At 38.0% G+C, this 21391-nt stretch overlaps 1 protein-coding gene across 1 annotated transcript in view; it reads left to right on the top strand.

The window, feature by feature from the left end:
- The window catches only part of ASCC3 (activating signal cointegrator 1 complex subunit 3), a 321764-nt gene extending 305349 nt beyond the window's left edge, over window positions 1-16415 (top strand). Inside the window, exons 38-42 of the mRNA XM_040627571.1 lie at window positions 7581-7732; window positions 9430-9577; window positions 13036-13245; window positions 15371-15546; window positions 15629-16415. Coding sequence (XP_040483505.1) covers window positions 7581-7732; window positions 9430-9577; window positions 13036-13245; window positions 15371-15546; window positions 15629-15776 — 834 coding nt within the window. The 3' untranslated portion in view covers window positions 15777-16415. The remainder of the gene's footprint in view (window positions 1-7580; window positions 7733-9429; window positions 9578-13035; window positions 13246-15370; window positions 15547-15628) is intronic.
- The last annotated feature ends 4976 nt before the right edge of the window (window positions 16416-21391 follow it).

Here is a 21391-nt window from a genome sequence, read left to right as displayed (position 1 = left end):
TATGTGTGGATTCTCACAATGTTTTTGAGATTATCTGCCAAATCTGTATTGTCTACCAACAAATGTAGTCTGTTTATTGTAAACATTAGTGTGACCTTATCAAACTCATGGAGCCAGGGAAGTCTAATTCAGGCTGCTTTCCTGGCAAGACTGCCAGGAGCTCAGATCTTGCCATGGAAGCCTGATGAAGTTTTATTAATGGATGACTATTTAATAGCAAATAAATCTAAATAAACTTAATCCTGAATGATTATTCTTCCAAATGCAAAGATCCACACTGTGGTGCAGAATTACCATCCAGTTGAATCACTGTATTGTGCATCTGAAATTAATATAACACCATGTGTTAACCATACTGGAATTAAAATAAAAACTAGAATCATTATCCGGTTAGTAGTTATTTTTTCATGTATCAAAGATACATTTTAACTCCTCAGTAGAACACGGGAAACAACACTTAAAACAAGGTACCATTCCCCTCCCCCAAGAAACAACATGGAGCTGATGCATGTAGCATTTCCAAAACTAACACAAATGTTTGGATTTTGAGGTGTTAAACACCTTTACTTATTCTTGTGGATTTATAGGCAATCTCCCTTCAAGGACTATAATATAATTTGGAAGGCTATTTCCCCCTGGGTGACTCTACCTGAAAGCTTTTGTATGACAATTTGGTGATGGTTGATTGATGATGTGATGCTATTATGAAGGATCCTTCTACCCCCAGCTCCTCTCCTATACCCACATAACAACCCTTTTCCCGGTTGGGGCTATAGGAAATGAGTAATGCTTAACCCATTTGTGTGATCAACTCACTTAAGCAGCTACTGTGAAATGTTAATCACAACTTTAATTTGTACTGCATTAGCATTTTGATTAACTTGTAGGCTTGCTAGCACACTTGAAGCGCTTTTACTCATAGTTACAGCTCGGAAATGACTTTTTGATTAATTAAGTTTGTTAGACAGCAGCTGAGCTTCCTGAATGCTAACCTTCTGGGGGTAAAAGTTCAGGAGAAAGTTACAGTGAACAACTGTTGCTATTGAAAAAGAGTCTTATAAATGTACTTATAGCATTTTAATTATTGACAAAATACTATATCATTACTGGCGACTGACCTGAACCTTTAAAGGAGTATGCCTTTCTGTCAAGAAAGCTTTTTTTTTTTCAGGTTTTCCCATCATTGTAAAACGTCTGGGAGCCCTTGAACTACATAGTACATTTTCTAGCAGATGTCTAACAACTAATGTTTTAACAAGCTGCTTTGGATGAATTTCCATAGGTGTTTTTTTTTTTTTAACAAACTTGGTATTTTAGAACACTTTTAGATTTACAGAAAAGTTGCAAAGAGAGTTCAGAGAGGGCCTACTCATCCCACACCCGGTTTTCCTCTGTTATTAGCATCTTACATTAATAAAGTACATTTGTCACAATTAATGAACCATATTGATACATTATTATTAACGAAAGTCCATACTTAGAATTCTTTAGTGTACTTAATGTCCTTTTCCTTTTCTAGGATCCCATTCAAGATACCACATCACGTTTAGTTGTCATGTCCTTAGACTCCTCTTGGCTGTGAGCTTCACAGACTTTCATTGTTTCTGATGATCTTTCCATAGTATTTTGCATTCTCATGACATTCCATAAGTAGTCACTTGACTGCTATAAGTTAATGAAAATCTTTTTCTCTCATTCAAGACCTTAAATAAATCTTTCTCTTAAACTCTGTCAGTGTATTATCTTTAGGGCATCTGATTTGAACAGAAGTAGCAACATTATCTAGCCATTTCAACATTTGTCGTAATCTTATTTTCATGTGGTTGTTGCAATCCCTTCACTACCACTAGATACACGAGGATGACTCGCAGGAGATGTGAGGATAAAGAGAAAAAGTTCCTCAAAGAGAGGAAAGGATAAAGGGAGGAAGAAGAGAGGGAATAAGTCAGAATGCCGAGGGGGCTGTGGGTAGAGGAGCTGGCTGATCATCTGTCCCACAGCATACATGCACTCTACAGCCGCAGAGTCTTGATGACACTGAGGACTAATGCACAGACTTTTCAAACTAAATTTAGAAAATTTTAAATAATGGGCTTAGAGCCTCATCTTAATACCTCCTGGTGTATATCAAATGATAGCTTTTCCTTTGATGATCAGTAATTCTGTTTCCTTCCAATGAAGTTGACTTTAATTAAGTCACAGTACTCAAAGTTCTTGTATTACCCTTGACTTGTTTAAATCCAGAATTCAGTTGGATTCCCAAAGATATATAATGCCTGCCTATCAAATATTAAGATGTACTTATAACCAGATGATGGATTCAAATTAATTTAAAAATTTTAAGTTTTTGAGAATTGTATTGATAAAATTCATACAGACACAGTAATTGATTAAATGCCTAATTATTTTGTCTGGAGTTTGTATGTTTCTGTTATGTAGGGGGAAAGGGTTAGATGTGAGCCACTTTAAATCCTTCTTGAAATAAGACAGGGTAGGGGCACCTGGCTGGCTCAGTCAGTAGAGCACGTGACTCTAAATCTCAAGGTCATGAGTTCAAGCCCCACATTGGGTGTAGAGCCTACTTAAAATACAAAATTTAATTTAATTTAAAAAAAAACAAGCCAAGGTCAATGTAAATCACTCAAAGATAATGGAATATTGTGTAATGAACACAGGTGATTGATTAGAAAACCAAGACCAAGTCTTAATTTCACTTTTGACTGGTGTGATTACATAGCCACTGAACACCTGTGAGCTTCCGTTTCTCCATCTATGAAAGGAGGATGGTACTAATGCCTGCCTCATACTTGGTATTGTTCTGGATGAAGGGTGAGCTATTTATGAAAGTGTATTATAGTCTGGGCACTATTATACAAATATTTTACTCATACCATATATGATACTGTCTCTACAGCTGGACTTTATATAATTTACTGTTTGGGACTTTTAATAATTGAATGAAGTTTTATTTGCCATAAGACAGAGATATGTTGTCAAACTTGCATTTTTAAGTATAATCTACAGTAGCAGAAGACAAGAAAATAGCTCTAGGGGCGCCTGGGTAGCTCAGTCATTAAGCGTCTGCCTTCGGCTCAGGGCGTGATCCCAGCGTTCTGGGATTGAGCCCCGCATCAGGCTCCTCCGCTGGGAGCCTGCTTCTTCCTATCACACTCCCCCTGCTTGTGTTCCCTCTCTCGCTGGCTGTCTCTCTCTCTGTCAAATAAATAAATAAATCTTTAAAAAAAAAAAAAGAAAATAGCTCTAGATTTGATAAATCCGTCCTTTGCAGAAGTAGTTACACCATCATGAAAATGTGGTTGAATTTTTTAAATGCTAAGACCAAGCCTGATATGCTTAGGGAATTCTTGAAATTGATTCAAAATAAATGTTCAGGACATGAGTTCTATTCAAGATATAAAGCATGCCTTTGGCTCTAGGACTCCTAGAGCCTAAAAAGTTTTTCCAGGAAAGCATCCATTTTCTAAACTCTAATTTTTTTGTGGTTTTAGGAGCAAGGGGTGGGGTCGATTTTTGTAGTTTGTGGTTTTGTTGCCGTTTTACCTTGGCATAAAGCCAAATACTTCAGAAATTCTTGAGTTTTAACCTGGACTTCTCACCTGGCTTCCTAGTGGCACCTCAGTTAAAATGTATTAAAAACCAAACTCAACACCTGCTGTCCTGTAAATAAATGACAGTTCGACAGTTTCTATTAATTATGATAAGGTTTTAATTGTAGCATAATTTTATAAATGAATACAGTGCTAGAAATTATATTTCCATTTTGTCACAACTGGAAATGGCAAAGAATTCTCAATCATCAGTCAACTGAAGTTCGTGCCAACTTGGTCGGAGTTTTGCCCTGTAAGTAGTGTGCCAAGTAGAAAGTGGATGTGAGGTAAAGGGGGATGAAGTGTTTGCCTAATGTTATGCTAAGCTGGTTAAGAATGTCCAGAGTTGTATCTCCTCAATGTACTAAAAACCACCTTTGTTTTTGAGCATTAGATCTCTGTAAGGGAGGGGAGAGGGTGGGGAAAAGGGATAGAGTGGTGATGGGTAGTAAGGAGGGCACGTATTGCATGGTGCACTGGGTGTTATACGCAACTAATGAATCATCGAACTTTACATCAGAAACCAGGGATGTACTGTATGGTGACTAACATAATATAATAAAAAATATTAAAATAAAAAAAAAATCTCTGTAAGGGACTTTGAGGTAAGTTGGGGAATGGAGCCATGATCTCTAGCTGCTACCAAAGTCAGCTTTACTCTGGGGAGGAGCAGAAACCTTATTAGCCTTTACCTATGAGGAAGACTGCTGTAAAAGACAGACACAGGGAATCCATCCTTGGCTCAGTCATGCAGAGGTATGTCAGTACAGGCTATCAGGACCCTCAAGTCCATTTACCGGACCATCCCCTGGCCTTAGCTTCTTTAGGTATGTACCTCTGAACAGCAACACGGGCTTGCCCACTCACACTGAGATCCAAGCCCACATCCTCCAGTTTGCCCTAAGCCTCAGGGACTGTCGTCAGCCTTTTCCCCTGGCTTTCTTGTATTTGGACACCTCTCCTGATGAACTGTTTGCCTCTTCCATGCATCTGCTCCTCAAAGCCCTGTACTACTGAGTGCAGAAGTCAACACCAAAAGGCCCAAAGGAAATCCCTGTTAGAAAGAATGGACTATTTTAGGGTGTTCATCATATCATAGAAAAGCTTTAGAAATAGGCCCCTGTTTGTTAAGATTTACTGTGTTCCAGGCAGTATATTAGATACCTTACGTAGTACATTATCTCATCGTACCCTCATAGCACCCCTATAAGGAGCTATAATACCCCTTCTATAAATGAGAAGTCCGACAGAGTAGGGTTAAGAGATTTCCCCAGATTCACATAGTAAGTGGGACAAAATTAGGACTCAACTCTGTGTCTATTTGACACTAAAAGCTTGGAATTTTTTTCTTCGGCGAGTGTGCAATAACTTAGGCAAAATGTTGTTATCATGGTTACAACTGGATTTTTACCAATATTCCTCAGAAAACTAATATTTCTTGAGTGCACTGGGCTGGAGTTAGCAGAATATTTCTAGATTCTTGCCATTCAAGAAATCTATACTTTAAACGGCACATGTATGAACAAAGAATCACAATAGGTTAATGGTGGCATGTGTCAAGAGCAGCAGACTCACACGAAAAGAAAGAAATATCTATAGTCCATCTGGAAGAATCAGGGAGACTTTACAGTAAGAAGTAGCATTTGAGCTAGACTTGAAGGATGAATTGGAATTTCCCAGGTAAACAGAGCAGGATTTACAAAAAGAGAACCTTAGGAGCAAGGGCAAATGTGGAGAAATAGCAGTAATTTAGTATTGCTATATTAGGAGTACAGGGAGGAAGGGGCCAGAGTAAAAAGCTAGGGCCAGCTAGATCACAGACCAAAACTGTCGTGCAGAGAAGTGCTAGCTTTGTCCTCTACATGGTGCAAAACCATTGAAGAAATTTGAGCATGAGATGATCCATGTCGCCTCCCCAATAATTTACTCTGGTAACCATATAAAATATGGATTGAAGAAACATTAGATGAGAATGAAAATAGAGGGGTAGTTATATTATTCCAGGTGAGAGTTGATGAAGGTCTGCACTAAGACAGTGATGGGCGTGGGGGAGGGGAGCATAGAAAACAGACCGGACTAGGGAGTGATTGAGCAGAGAGCAACATTTCATTCACTACATTTGGGTAGTTGCAAAACTTTTTCATCCCAGATTCTTGGTCTCCCTACCTGCGTTTTCTCTAAATTAAAACAAGAGAAATAATAGTTTTCAATTCATGACATGGCTTTTCATTTACTTCATGTAAGCAATCAATTTGCATGATTTTTTACATTTTCACATCTGGATGATACAATGAAAAATTGTGGGGAACGCTCATAAATTTTATGAAATCTTTCAACTTCATCATGAAAACTTCAAAGTTAAAAACATATGGTCCATCCATCCAGCTCTTCTTGTATGTGAGCTTTTGGTCTGGAATTTATTTCCAGTCAAGTTATAATGTAAAATCACAAGTAAAATCACCATAGTTACCCCCACATTACAACTTCTAACACCATTACAGTACCACATTAGGTATGATTATTCATTTCTTTTTTCTTTTCTCTTGCCTTACAGAACTCAAGAGTTGTGACTTACGAACTGATGCGCTTTTTTTTATCGTGATCTTTTTGTTTCATATACTTCAAAGAAAGGCAAATAATTTTAATCAGCTGTGCAGAGAAGTGGGAAGAATGGAAGCAGATTTTCCCTAGATTGATAAACATGTACATTCATACATGTCTACACATTGATATGCACACATATAAATATATCTGTTATTCCAGTATGAGGCTTTATCATATATGGTAGACTCGTGGGTGCTAAAACCCAGTTTGACCATTTCATCACATTAATCATGATAGCCAGAAATGTTGATCCATTTCCCTGTAATGCATGTAAAAGACAACAGATTAGTTTAGCCAGATGTTTTTTAAACAATTTTACTTTTTGTTAAATTAGAGGACACAGAATAGGAAATTCAAAACTTAGAAGGAAAATATGTCTGCCTTAGTACTAAGAAGTATGACAAATTAATTTTGCTAGCATAATATGCCTTAAAAATTATTTCCAAAAATGTTCTAATAGATTTATACAATTCATAAATATTTTGTTGGTGATGAGCTGTTTACCATTGTACTATCATTTTCAGCATTTACTAGGTATATCTCATATCTCTTATCTTCATATCTTCCTTTCCCCAAAACAAGAGAGTACACTCCTCAAATTGTGTAAGTAGCTGCCTCAGATCATGATATTAACTTATGTGTCTTTCAGTCAGCATTCTCCAGAATCTAATTTAATTGAAATAGCTTTGCCTGTGTAAACTTCTCCTTTGTTTAAATAAGATTTCACTGTTTAGTTTTGCCTTAAGCAAATGCAGCCGTTTGTTTGTCCATAAAACATTAGATTAAATGTATAGACTAATATGAATAGCTTCTCATCATTCCGCTTGGACCACTGGCAGTTGCCCCATTTGTAAGTATGTAGTGTATTATTTTTATTGAAAACCAGGGCTCTGTCTTCAGCCTGCTTTGGGGGGAAAATAAATTTTTGACAAGAAAACTTATTGCCTTACCATTATTGATATTAAATTTGGAAAAGACTTCCTGAGATTTACTCTTTAGATGCAGCTTCTAATGCTTTTGATACAGTGAATTATATGGGTATTTGTTCATAAAGTACACTGAGTTTTTCTCTTTGTTTTATTACTGGTTCCCAGTATAACCTGGCTATATTTGCTACCCTAAAAAAACTAAATATTTGGCACTTTATAGGAAGTAATGTGGAACAAATGCTATTGGGAGTTTTGGTTCATTCCTTCCAATCCAGCTGTGGTTTACTTTCTGGTTTTCATTTTGATTATAGTAATTTAGAGGTATAATGCTTATTTTATGTTCGTTTGTTTTCTGTTAAGGTTAACATGAGATCCCCAGTGGAGAAGGCAAGTGCCATGGTATTCTTATAATATGTGCATTTTTTTTTTCCCTGTTCAGGCAATGCTGGATGTGGCTGCAAACCAGGGCTGGCTGGTGACTGCCCTGAATATCACCAATCTGGTTCAGATGGTGATCCAGGGTCGATGGTTAAAGGACTCTTCTCTTCTTTCAGTACCAAACATAGAACACCACCATCTTCACGTTTTCAAGTAATAGTTGGAATTTTCAATTTAATTGGCTTTTTTTAATTTCAAAAATAATATTTTCTTTACCTGTGGGGTCACTTGAATTTCATGTTTTGCCTAGGATATTGATTCTTTACAGTGAAAATGCCTGTTTCCCAGAGGGAGGCGTGGCCTAGTGATATAAGGGTCTCAGTTAGAATTTGTTCATCTACCACAAGCTGAATCACAATTCATTTTAACCTACTCTTGCTTTCTATTTGCAGCATTACATACATTTCTACTTTACCTGCATTTATTCCTTTACAATATCAGCCTTTATCTTAAAAGATGTTATGAAAGTGCTTTGTGATCTAAATCAAAATAAATTACCAGTTTCTCTTATTGCACAGTGGATTTGAGGGATCTGAAATCCGTGGTCAAAAGTAAATTGTACATCTACAAAATGTCCAAAACGGGGTAGTTACATATACTATCAGCTCAAGATAGAACCTGTACTAAAAAGAAGGGTTTATATTATCGTCAGACTATTTAACCTCTAGGTCCTGTATACATAGCTGCAAATATTTTAGCAAGGAAAAGAACAGTACGTTTTACAAGTAAGGTTGGCAGTGTTTAAATGAAAGTGTTGGTTTCACACCAGTGTTTCACATCAGTTGAGAGATACTTGGCAGCTAAAATGTTTGTTGACAGTCATGTAGACAAACAGAACGGTCTGACTGAAGGCTCCCACCAAGTACCCACTTCCTCTTGTCAGCTGGACTAAGGGGGGCATTCATTGAGTCATCTAGATACAGATGCCACCCAGAACCTCACACACACGGGGACCTCCTCAGAAAGTCCCGCAGCTGGACTCAAGTGTACTGGGTTCCAAGGCAGTTATTTCCATGGTGCTTGAGTCCCCACCATGGGATGTCCCGGAAACTAAAAGGCACATTCAGAGAGTGAGCCTCACCAGCAGCAGGTGGCATGAGGGGAAAGCAGACACCTCATGTCTGCAGCTCAGTTTCAGGAACCCTTCCAATATGGTACTAAAAGTTACAGGAGTTGGGTTTCAACAGTAAAGTAGGTACATAAGGGTACTGTTGCAACGCTGCATGCAGATCTGTTATGGAAAGCTGCTTGGGGTCTAGGAGACTTGATCCAGTTCTTTGCTGTCACCCTGAAAAGCACTATATTTATATCATTTCAATTGTATTTTTCTTCTTGCTATATAAACAGGAAATAGAGGGTAATATTTAGGTGGACTGTTCTTGGGGCTCTGGCACTATTGTGGTATATAAATCTCAAAGATTCCCAAAATGTACTTTTAATTGTATGTTCCCAACAACTTAAAATGAAAACTTTATTCAAATAATTATATTAGAGACACCTGCCTACATCCATTAAAAAGACATACCAGGGCTCCAGTTCAGCACCTTATCCACATGGAAGCACCGGTATACATTAGTGCCTTCCTATAGACACTCACCCCCACCTGTAAACCCTGAGTGTTACTGAGCTCACATTTGATTTACATACCGTATGTCCTAATAGCCTTACTGCCTGGATTGATACATTAGAGAATGCTGGCTGATTTTGAAACTTAATGATAATGGCCTTTAAAAAGTTGAATAGTAGTCTTAATTTTAAAAAACTGTCCTCATTTGGTAAACCACCATTGTCAGGAATTCTCATTTGCACCATGAAAGAATTAGTTGATTAATGTTGATATTATTTCTCAGGAAATGGAGCCCAGGTATAAAGGGTGTACGTGGTGGGGGCCATGGTCTCATCGATTGCCTTCCTGAACTGATCCATGCCTGCGGAGGGAAAGACCATGTATTCAGTTCCATGATGGAAAATGAGCTACCAGCTGTAAAAATGAAGCAGGTCAGGCCATTGTTTCTATGTTTCAAAGCTTCCTTATTCTGTCCAGGAAATTATACCAAGAGTTTTCTAACTTAAAGCATTGGTTTTCGAGTCAGACTCACCTGGGTTTGAATTCTGTCTGCCATTTACTTGGTCATGAACATGGACACATCATACCTGTCTCATGAAGTTTTGTGAAAATTAAGCAGGATATTATTATGTCAACTGCTTTATGCAATTCCCAATATAGAACAGAGTTCAATAATAATATTAAAAATAATTACAGTAACAATAATTAGTAGTAGGATTGGCATTATTGGAAGTTGATTCAGTATAATGCCATTAAACCAGCTTAGAAAGGCCTACAGTAGCTTGTCCATCACTAACTAGGCTGCATTACCCACTTGGGTATAAATTTCAGTTGGGTAGATTTTCATGCAATTCCCTCAGCTACGTTCTTATACCCTCCCCCTTTATTTTAATCACTTTATTGTTCCTAGATTCTAAAGTATTTCTTTAAGTAAACTTCTTATTTGTATACCATATAACTTAGAAAGCTAAGTCTATGTTGTAAAAGACAACATAGGTCATCTCTCCAAACCGTCTTTGGAAAGGCCAAAAATATGAATGAACGACGCCAGAAATATTTGGCATATATAGACTTTCAAGTCTTAAGGTGTTTTACCCTAAATATGTCAAACATTCAGGATTTATAACATAATTAACATGTTGACTTGCAAATGCAGGTATTAAAAAAACTTCTAAGCCATGTCATTCTTTTTTTTCCAGTGGAACTTAGTTTTGAGCAACTTAGAAATAAGTATTACAGGCATTAAAGTCTGATTGTTCAATTTCTGTTGAACTCAAAATTGGCACAAAAAACAACTTAAATATTCATAATAAGTGCCTACCTTTCTAACTAAATTACCATCAAAATTATGAATAAAAACAATATATTTAAACCAAAACAAGGCTTCTGTTAGCAACAACAAATTTCTAGCCTAACATACACTGATTTCAAGCCAAGTTTTAGATGTGATGAAAAATTAGAACATTGTTATAATTAGTTCAGGGAGAACTCAGAAGTAAACTTACTTAATTTATTTGCATAAATTGCCATTCTGTTATCTTTAAAACCAAATGCAAATTGGCTCAGTCTGATATGATGATGGTTATTTGGCTCAAAAGTGCTTCAATTTGCAGAGCAATCTGGTGTCGGCTCTGCAGTGAGGCGATCCCAGGTAACATACAAATCCTGAATTATTCCAGAAATTAGTATGTTTAAAGCATCAATTTAAGTGCTAATTGCAGTAGTAATGAGAAAAAGCAGTACGACTGTGAGATTTGCATCTTCTACCCCATCAGTATGCCTGGAACGGCTGCTGACTGGCAGAGGATTTGGCTGCTAATTAAATAATTGTATGCATGGCAGTGCTCTTGCCTGATTCAATAGATGAAGATTAATCCTCAGATAAATATGTTTGGCTGGTATTGAAATGTCTTAGCAGTTTCTTTAAAAATAGCTTATGTTTTTTATATGTGTGTGTGTGTGTGTGTATACACACACCCAACAAATATATGTGTACACAACAAGGATGAAAAATAATAATATCAAGTGCTACCAAAAAGATCACATAAATATATAAACCAGATCTGACTTTTAGGTGCCTTGTAAAGTAAAATCCCAACGAGTTGTAATAACTGAAAACATCTTTTGGTAACTAATTTAATAGTACAAGTAAAGAAAGATGAAGTCTTGCTTCGTGTGTAAATGTTACTTACGTTGTCTCACAAATTAAATGCTTTACAGAAATTGTGTATTTAAGTGTGCCCTTGATCACTTTTCCACTCTGGCCAGGCTTAGAACATCAAGTAGTATAGCTTCTCTACTCAGTGACTATTGGTTCTAGCAAGGGATAGGCCATCTGTTACCTTGAAGCACAGTGTAGACCATTCTGTAGCTTGACTATTTCAAGATCTACTCCAGACATAATTTCAGATTCACAAGACAAGTTATAGGATTGTAGGTGGATTGAAAATCTGCATTAGATTTACATTTTTTAAATTCCTAAGAGGTAGTTTGATTCATCAGTTACTTCATTTCAATTAGGTATACTAGGCAGCACTAAAATCTTAGCAAACAGAACATCAAAGTCTATAAGGAAATCTATGGTATATAGTTAAGAAAGAAAAGAAAATACAAAATTAAAGTATTCATGCTCTTTTAAAAATTAACTTAGAAGGTAACAACTGATAAAACCAACCAATATATTGAGAAGTTTTCTTGGCTGATAGTGATACTCTAAATAATTATAAATGTTAGGAAAAGGTGACAATAAGTTATGTGATAACATTAAGTTTATTTTGTTACATCCTTTCTGTAGACTTAGAAATTCATTTGTTCTTGATCAGCACTTGCTTTATGTATACTGATTTCTCAAAATGTCTTTCAATTTAAAGAGCAAGAATAAAATTGGTAAAATGTTTTCTGTCCCTTGAGTATGTATCATTTTAATTGGTATTCTCAGTATAATGCCGAAAATACATATTTATTTCTAGAAGGACCCTAGACTTACAGGGTTCCTTGTGATATACAAACATTTAGAAATGTTCTCCTTTCAGAATAAATTTGGAGTATGGACCAAAAAATCATTTTGTACAGTAAGTAGTCGATGAATGATGCTGAGCGACATCAACAATGCATCACAATGTTTTTTCAAGTTGTCTTTATCTCCCCAGTAATGCTCTCTGCCTTAGAAGTCATGTACGTGACATACGTGTTAGACCAGATGCTTCTCTAAAGCAAACCAGCTCAAAAACAAACGGCTTTTAGACTTATGGGTTAGTATAGTCAATAGCCACACACTATCTAGGCGGGATTTACAGTGAAGGAGTCACATGACAAGTTTAGTGAATGATTCATACTTTTTTAGTTGCTTTTAAAAGGACTTTAGGGGCGCCTGGGTGGCGCAGTCGTTAAGCGTCTGCCTTCGGCTCAGGGCGTGATCCCGGCGTTATGGGATCGAGCCCCACATCAGGCTCCTCTGCTGGGAGCCTGCTTCTTCCTCTCCCACTCCCCCTGCTTGTGTTCCCTCTCTCGCTGGCTGTCTCTCTCTGTCAAATAAATAAATAAAATCTTTAAAAAAAAAAAAAAAAGGACTTTAAACTACAGAGATTAAAAACACACTATTTTTACCCACAAACAAATGAGTACAAAAAAAATTGGGAAATCTGAATAAGAACTGTGGATTGTGTCAGTGTCAATATCCTGTATTAATAGTGTATGTTGAAAAATGCTGCCATTGGGGGAAACTGGGGAAATGGTGCACAGGATCTCTCTGTATTATTTCTTATAACTGCACCGAATCTAGAATGAATCTCAAAACAAAGAGGTTGGTTTTTTTCAAAGCACAGTTTCTAAATCACTGCATTTCACATTAACCCTTCCTTTATTATGTTTTCTTCTGTTTTATATCCAGGCATGGAATTTCTTATCCCGCTTGCCAGTGATAGATGTTGGCTTAAGTGTCAAAGGCTGGTGGGATGACTCAGTGGAGGGACATGATGAACTCTCTATCACAACTCTGACTGCAGACAAACGAAATGACAACAGGTGGATCAGATTGCATGCTGATCAAGAGTATGTGCTTCAAGTCAGCTTGCAGAGAGTCCACTTTGGGTCCCACAAGGTATAGTGTTTGGTTTCCATTCTCAAATGCTTCACACCGGATCCCGGCATGCCCCACCACGCATATCTTTTATATTACTAATGTGTCCGTGTCATTCACGAATCCTGCTTTCTCAACTGGCCTTAAGCAGTGAGAGTCAGTCTTCTGGAACCAGTCGGTTCTCCTCATGTGCCATTTTTCAGCCCCAGAAGATGCACCTTACATAATAATACATTGCCTGGAGTACCGTTCTCCTCCCGTCTGTCTCCTCAGCCCTGCAGAATTTCCCGGAATTTGGAGTACCAATTCTCTGGCCCTACTTATCAGACTGGCTGCGTCAGAATCTCAGGGGGAGAAATCTCAAAATCTGTACTTGTACCCAGCACCCCAAATGATTTTTAAGGACATTAAGGTTAGATTAGCACTTCCCAGGGACACTTTGGTACATAGAAACCACATGTAGCTAGGTGCAAAGGAGGGCAAAGCTTTCCCACTCAGCTCTGTGAGTTTGAATAAGACACTAAAGCTTTTCTCTGCCTCGGTTGCCACATCTTCATGCTTCCTTCACTAGAATGCACACGAGAGAGCTTTGTCCGTGTTCATACAGGCCACAAATTTACAACACGTTCATTTTAAATTACTCTGGTCTTTTCTGTTACCTATGACACAGAAACTTAAACATTTGGCCCTCTAAGAATATTAGTACAGAGCATGTGGGCAGATTGGTTTTTAGTACCACAATAATTGAAATAAGAAAGAATTTGTCTTCTGTTTCACCCCGTGCCGTCAGGGTTATTCCCATATCTAAAATAAGCCCTCAGATTAAGGAGGGCACGTGATGCGATGAGCACTGGGTGTTATACGCAACTAATGAGTCATTGAACACTACATCAGAAATTAATGATGTACTACTATATGTTTGCTAATTGAATTTAAATTTAAAAAGTAAATAAATAAAATCAAGTAAGCCCTCAGGATTGAGGTTGTTGTTCATGAGTACTGTCCACTCTGTTTCAAACACAGAATGGTCAGGAGCTTTCTGTCGTTACATCTTTTTAGCACTGTGCCTTCGGGTCCCATCACATCTAATATCTGATTCTAAAAATCAGCCAGTTTAAGTACGAACTGGTTGGCTTCTGGTGTTTCAGAGGTCTTAATATGAGCATTTTTGGATGACCTAATTTATCCCAACTTACAAAAAAAATAGTAATAATCATATAGATAAAATCATGGGGGAAAAACTAAGATTTTTCTACCTTACTATTACTACTTAAAAATTAGATTTAATCATACTAGAAAAGCTCTCAATTTGTTTCTAAATGCTGTAAAAATGCATTGCTCTCAGACTTCTCTTTTAAAATGTCTTAAGTGCAGCATCTCCCTCTAGAATATTTAATGATCTCTGATTGAGAGCGTGTCATTATTAGTAAATTTTTTGCCGTAATGTCATTGTCTTAAAGAATCACTAAAATAATCTCGTATTTCATAAAATCTATCTAAAGTAAAGACTTCAAGTGCTGCCATTATGGTGATGTAGGTTCTTGGATTGTGGTGATTAATGTATTTTACAAATCGCTTGGCTTACAATTTCCCATTCCTCAAAGAAAGGATTTTTTAATATTGCCATATTAGAATATATGTTTTTTTATGTGAGTTTTATTCTTGGGTTGAGGGAAGGTATTTATATTATATAGTACTTATTATCTTGAGGTCCAGGGTCTAGTTTTGATTGTCTTTTTTCCCCTAGGTATCAGTTTCTTGTGAACAAGGCTTTGGACGATTTGGTTAACATGATTATATCTCAATCCGTTCATCTGCAAATGGGGTATTAATATCACTTATAAGAATGATGTGAGAATTTACTAATTTGATATTAAGATTCGGAGCTTTCTGTTCTAACTGAGCCCAATACCGTGGTGCTTATAGCCACAAAGTTGTATCTATAATGTGCTTCAAGGGTCCTGAAAAATGGTAGGTGATAGCATATCAAAGACACCAAGCCAGAAAATTTAAAACATCCCAGATAGACATACTGAACCGTGTAGAGTTACGGCCTTCAAGGAAACAACTTAGCCTTTTAACCACAACCAAGGGGCATAGACAGTCTAGACATTATTAATGGTTTCTCTCTTTTTCTGGTTTACAGGGAAAGCAAGACAGCCACGCAGTTACCCCCCGATTTCCCAAATTAAAAGATGAAGGATGGTTTTTGATATTAGGAGAAGTGGATAAGAGAGAACTCATCGCTTTGAAAAGAGTAGGATATGTTCGAAATCATCACGTTGTTTCCATTTCTTTTTATACCCCTGAACTACCTGGAAGGTAAGCAGAATCTCACCACCAAAGTTCTGAAAGAACTGAAGATGACTGTGGTTTCACGCTTTGTTCTGTTTTTATGTTTTAGGTATATCTACACACTGTATCTCATGAGCGACTGCTACCTTGGCCTGGACCAGCAGTATGACATTCATCTCAACGTCACACCAGCGAGCATTTCCGCACAGGTCAACGAGGAGGTCTCCGAGGCCTTGACTGACCTGAAAGTGAAGTAACCTGACCTGAACAGTCCATGTGAGAGAAGTGGTTAAGAAGTCTGACTGTTCATTCATCTAACAAAGCCAAATTATTTGATGTTTGCCTTGGTGGAATCAACTTCTGACCTCAAGACACCCAGGAAATCGACAGCGGCCGCAGTATTGACTCCAGCAACACAAAGCTAACTGCGGTGCCTTTTCACAAATGTTGCCTTTTATAGTGTTGACTTCATGGGTTTCTTGATATGTGCAATGAACACGCATGTGGGAGAACCTCGTGTATATTGAGATGAGATTTAAGAATTACACATCAAATTTTGTATCTCACAGTGTAATGTTTACAAGAATGCTGGTTTCTTTTTTTCTAAGGAAAACTACACTGAGGCGTGGCAGTGTTAGGATTTGTTGTAACAGATTTCTAACCCTGCAGCATAAAACACATACGATAAATCTGTATGGAGGCACATAATGTGGGTCGTTAGCAAGATTTATACTTTGATCATATGTAGTTTCAAGAATTTCTTATAGTCAAAAATGTTAATAATATATGATGTAAAATTATATTGCAGAGCCCAATGATGATAAAGAAAACAGAATATACTGATCTTAGAAAATGTAGATACTGTAACTGGTGGAAATAAAATATTTAGAGTGCCACTTCAAGACAAGCTTGATTGAGTTCTCTCTCCTGCTTCCTTCCCCTTTATTCCCCCTTACTCTTCTTTTCATGACCTCTACTTCAAGACTTCACTTCCGTTCTCTTTCCGATGTATTTATTTAGAGAGAAGTACAGTCTAATTCGTATTGTAACAGGGACAGACCACACAGTACAATTCGTCATCTTTATGCCTTCCAAGACAGGTCTGAGGCAAACACAGAACATTTCCAACCCCTCCAGGTAGGTTTCCACTTGTGATAAGGAAGTATCTCTATGTCCATTCGGTTTCCATCACAAAAAATACTTTTTTCAAACACTAAAATGTTGTTCGAATCCAATGTCTATATAATATACAGAATGAAATTCTATCCTTGGAAAGTAATTTCAGTTGTTCCTGGTCCTGTAATGAATTATTTTAAAACACTTTCCAATGTAAACACCTCAAGTACTAGAATTTAAAAGTTTTTCATAAACTGGAATATATTGCTTTTGTGTGCCTTCTTGTCCAGGCTGAACAATAATAATAATAAAGTAAGAATGAATAAAAGTGGGGTGGGGAGACAGGCATGCACTCTACAAAATTAAATCTGAGTGATGAATGGGAAGACACTGAAGTCCAGTGGGTACGAGGCGTCTGAAGGGCTCTTGTCTCAGAAATTTACTCCACATAAAGGGTTATTTCTGCTTTTCCTGTGGTGGTTTATTTCCTAATTGAAGTTTATACCTTAACCCCCGTTTTAGTGGAATTAAATGAAAATGAAAGGTTGTGGACAAATGGTCATCAGTCTCTGCAGGAAGCTGAGGAGAAACCGTCTCATTGTCTTCATGTTTCTCAGCATCACTCCTTTGTGTTGAGAGACCATGCAGGTTTGGGGAGGTAGGAATCTACTTCACTGGACATGTGACACAGGACATAGAAGCAATAAGAAAGAATTTCTGTTCTGTCCCTCAGAGAGGGAAAAATAACGTGACTGATTAAACTCTAAAATTAAGAGTGATTAGTTTGCAATAAGGCACAGAAGACACTAGTGAGGCAAGGTGTGCTTGGATGGAAACATGCCATCTCAGTGAGTGATGAACGCTATTTGTCCATGACTTTATTCTCGCTCATAACTCAACCAAAATGTTAGTGTTAAGTGTGCGTTCTAACAGGGCATGTGCCAACATAATCAGATTAATTTCATATTCCATTTTATATTCCTCTGGATTTCATCAAGTTCAAATAATTGAAATGCCAGTCAGATACTCGTTCTAGGTAGTATGTTGAGTACTCTGATACCCACGTGAATCAGAGACATATCCTGCCCTTAAGGCAGCCTGGTGATGAAAAGAAGAGGTAGATATAATAAAAGTAACTGCAGCAGTGAGATATTATTCTTACAAAAAAATGAAACGATATGTAGGCTGGGATTTGAAGACGGTTAGAATTGTGAAAGCAGAGAGGAAAGAACATTGCAGGTAGATCAGCATTAACAAAGGCTCTGAGAACCCCGCCTAGGATGTCCAGTTGGCCCGCTCTTTCAGAAACATGAAAGGAATCAATAGGCAAGAAGGATGGAAAAATCTGGAATGATCTTGAGTTAGAGAGTAAGGACAGCAAATCTTATGTGTAAGACAGTACAATTCCCTGGCAGGTCACCACAGAAGATTATGACAATGGACATTCTGAGAGTGGAACGGAGAAGTGGAGACATGAGCTAGCCAGGAGTGTGGGAAGGCATGCATCTGTGCCTATGGTGGGTCATGTGTACTAAATATAAGAAGCCTAGGAAGTAAGAACCAAATCAAGAGTTCTGGCTTTGTGGGTGGTAGGTCATTAATGATTGTTAAGAGAGTAATTTCAGCAAAATGGGGACGGAGGAAGCTTAGACTGCAGAAGGTAAGGCCTGAGTGGGCAATGAGAAAGGAGAGGCAGTAAGTTCTGCAGACTTCGCTTGGCAAAGGTCTAATGAGATGAAGTGTGTAGTGATAGGGTGGACATTAGTTGGTAAGAATCAGAAAACGTCTGTTTCCTTCCAACATTTTCCCCTGCACATACATTTTCCTTACACATACATTACCACCATTGAACTGAAGCTAAAATTCCTCACCCATGCTCCCAAAAATATTTGGGTTGTTCCTCAGTCTTATCCCTGTTCTCCCTCAGGACAAAGTGGATACCAGTTCTCTTGCAAACAGGTCCTCTTGTCTCTAGTTACATTTAGGCACAATTGAAATTCAAGTGTCAGAAACAATCCCACATCCCTATTGCCCCAACACAAGAATGCAGGACCTTCAGCCTCAACAATGAGTTGACATGGATAAGGAACCATTCTCTGTCTATACTTCCCAAATTCCATGGTCAGCTCTTTGATGGGAAGAGGATACAGCGATGCAATATTTAGTCACCAAAAATGACCTGTTTTCTCTTACCATCGCCTACACAGATGATGCAACAGAGTGAAAATCTACAAGACAGATCCTCCTCCTCAAGTTTTTCCTTCTAGTAAACTAAGTCAGTAGCCTTAGAAAACTGCACATCACTCCCCAAGCACGCTCTCCACACACACCTGCAGTTGCTCAGACCAAAACCTTGGAGTCATTCCGACTCCCCTTTTCTCCCAACCCACACCTAATCTGCCCGCAAACCCATTCAGCTTTACCTTTAAAATCTATCCAGAATCCAACCATCTTTACTACTACCACCCTCAGCCACACCGCATCCTTTTGCCCGGCCTCCCTGCCGCGACTCTTGCCCCTTATGGTATTTTCACTCCACAACAAACATCCTTTTGACACGTTTAAGTCTGGTGATGAGCCTGCTTTGCTCAAAATCTTCCAACGCCTTTCCATCAGAAGAAAAGCCAAACTCTTCACAGTGCCTACAAGGTACTGCATGGTCTGCGCCTCCTCCCCTAACTCCCCCTGACCTCATCTCCTCACTCTCCCTCTTGCTCACTCGGCCCCAGCCACAGTGGCCACCTTGCTATTGGTGAACATCATGCACGACCTTTGCCCTTGCTACTCCTTCAGTCTCAACAGCTGTTTGGCCAGACGCCCACAGGTCTAGCCATCTTTGTTTAAATGGCAACACCACCCAAGCCCACCAGTCCTCCCCATCTTCCTTTCTTGTTTTTCTCCATTATTCTTATCACCACAGAAATATTTGTTTATTGTTACTCTCTCCTAAGTCAGGAAGGCTGGGATTTGTGTTGCTCTCGTGCCTGGTTACGTTATCAGGACGTATAACATTACCTGGCACGTGGTAGCTGTTTAATAAATACTTGCTGAATGACTAAATGAACATGAAGACACATGGATTCTAAAATACAGCACACGCACCTCCATTGACACCTGTACTAGAGATTGCAACTACTCTCCCGGATTCACCCAGAGCAGGGTGCTTACCTGAACGTCTGATAACATCCCCACAGAGGAAAGGGAAACTTAGGTTAGTTGGTACTGTTATTGTCATGATGACTTATTATTTATGGAGAAAAGGAATGAAATATTTTTATGAAGCAATGGATCTTGGATATTATAGTTATTTTAAAACTTCAAAATTATCATAAAACCTTTTCAGCCTGAGGTTGTACTGTCTTCTCTCACCAGAAGTCTTTCATTCCTCCATCACTACTGCTAACTACTCACAATGAAAGGATCCCCAAACAAGAACTCCCATGTGCTTGAAGAATATGAACTGATAATAACTTCGTGCCTTCTCTCTTTCAGAAATAATCCAAACCAAGTAGGCAAAGATTATTTCACAACCCAGCTTCTTTAAAAAGAAAAATCTAGGGACACCTTGGTGATTCAGTCGGTTAAGTATCTGACTTGATTTTCGCTCAGGTCATGATCTCAGGGTCATGAGATTGAATCCCGCATTGCCCTCTGTCCCTCTGCTCACTTGTGCACTCTCTCTCTCTCTCTCTCTCTCTCTCTAAAATAAATAAACATTTTAAAAAGTAAAAAGAAAAACCTGAAGTAAGTTTTCAATCTTCAGATTGAGTATTAGTAAATATAAAAGAACTTGGCTTCCAAGATATGTTTTGAGCCCTTAGATTAGCTTTCTTTTTCTGCTTTCAGAAATCTAAATTCTAAATCTAAGCAAAACGAGGAGATAAAAATGTGTAGTTTAATGAGTTCAAGTTATATTATTTTAAGGTCCTCAAAAATTCTAAGAATAATTATTGATTCCAGGTTGTCCAGGAAGCCTGATTCTAAGTAATGGAGAATGGTTGCAGTGATGTCTAGAAAGTTATTCCCACAACATCAGCCTCAGCTCTTTCACTTTTCATCATGAGCATTCTGTACGACCCCTGGAAAATAAAATGCTTCAAATGTGAGACTTCTACAGATTTCAGGGATTCCACCTTGCTTGAAACTTCTCAAGTCTCGTATGTCAATTTGAGATGGATCTTGGGGTCCTAGTCAGGGGTTGGATCCAGTCTTACCCAAGGTCAAGCTTTAGGTCCAGACAGCCACATCTGAATGGATACTTAAATTTTTATTGTTATTCTTCAACTAGCCTGTAATTTGGAAAATATTTCTAAAATGCACATGATTAAAGTTTCATGAGTAATACTGTATCCGTAAATTAATGTTAACCTCTCTCATTATAGAGAGGTCCTGGAGAAGATGATTAACTGCAAATCCATATTTGGTTAGCAGAAGAATCACAGCACCGCCTTGTCATTAAAAGATCTTTGAATCCCCAAACCCATGTTTCCTTACTTGTTACCTTGATTTTATTTGGACTTGTTAAACTACATAGACGCTGTGCCTGTCTATTGAAAACAGATAGTTACCTTGAATGATTGCACCTTTTGATTCCAAGTCATAATGAAAACAGTTTTTAATGATTTGAGGATTGTAGGACTGATCTAAGATGAATTTTACTCCAGAGCTTTCAACCCTGATAGATCTTGGAATCAGAAGACTGCACTTTGCAGGATGTGAAGGGCTGAGCTAGCCAGTTTTAGAACTCCCTACAGCT

The sequence above is a fragment of the Ursus maritimus genome, unplaced genomic scaffold, assembly GCF_017311325.1.
Source record: "Ursus maritimus isolate PB19 unplaced genomic scaffold, ASM1731132v1 scaffold_13, whole genome shotgun sequence".
Classification (NCBI taxonomy): domain Eukaryota; kingdom Metazoa; phylum Chordata; class Mammalia; order Carnivora; family Ursidae; genus Ursus; species Ursus maritimus.
The sequence above is the reverse complement of the archived record's forward strand: the minus strand, read 5'-3'. Positions and strand labels throughout refer to the sequence as shown.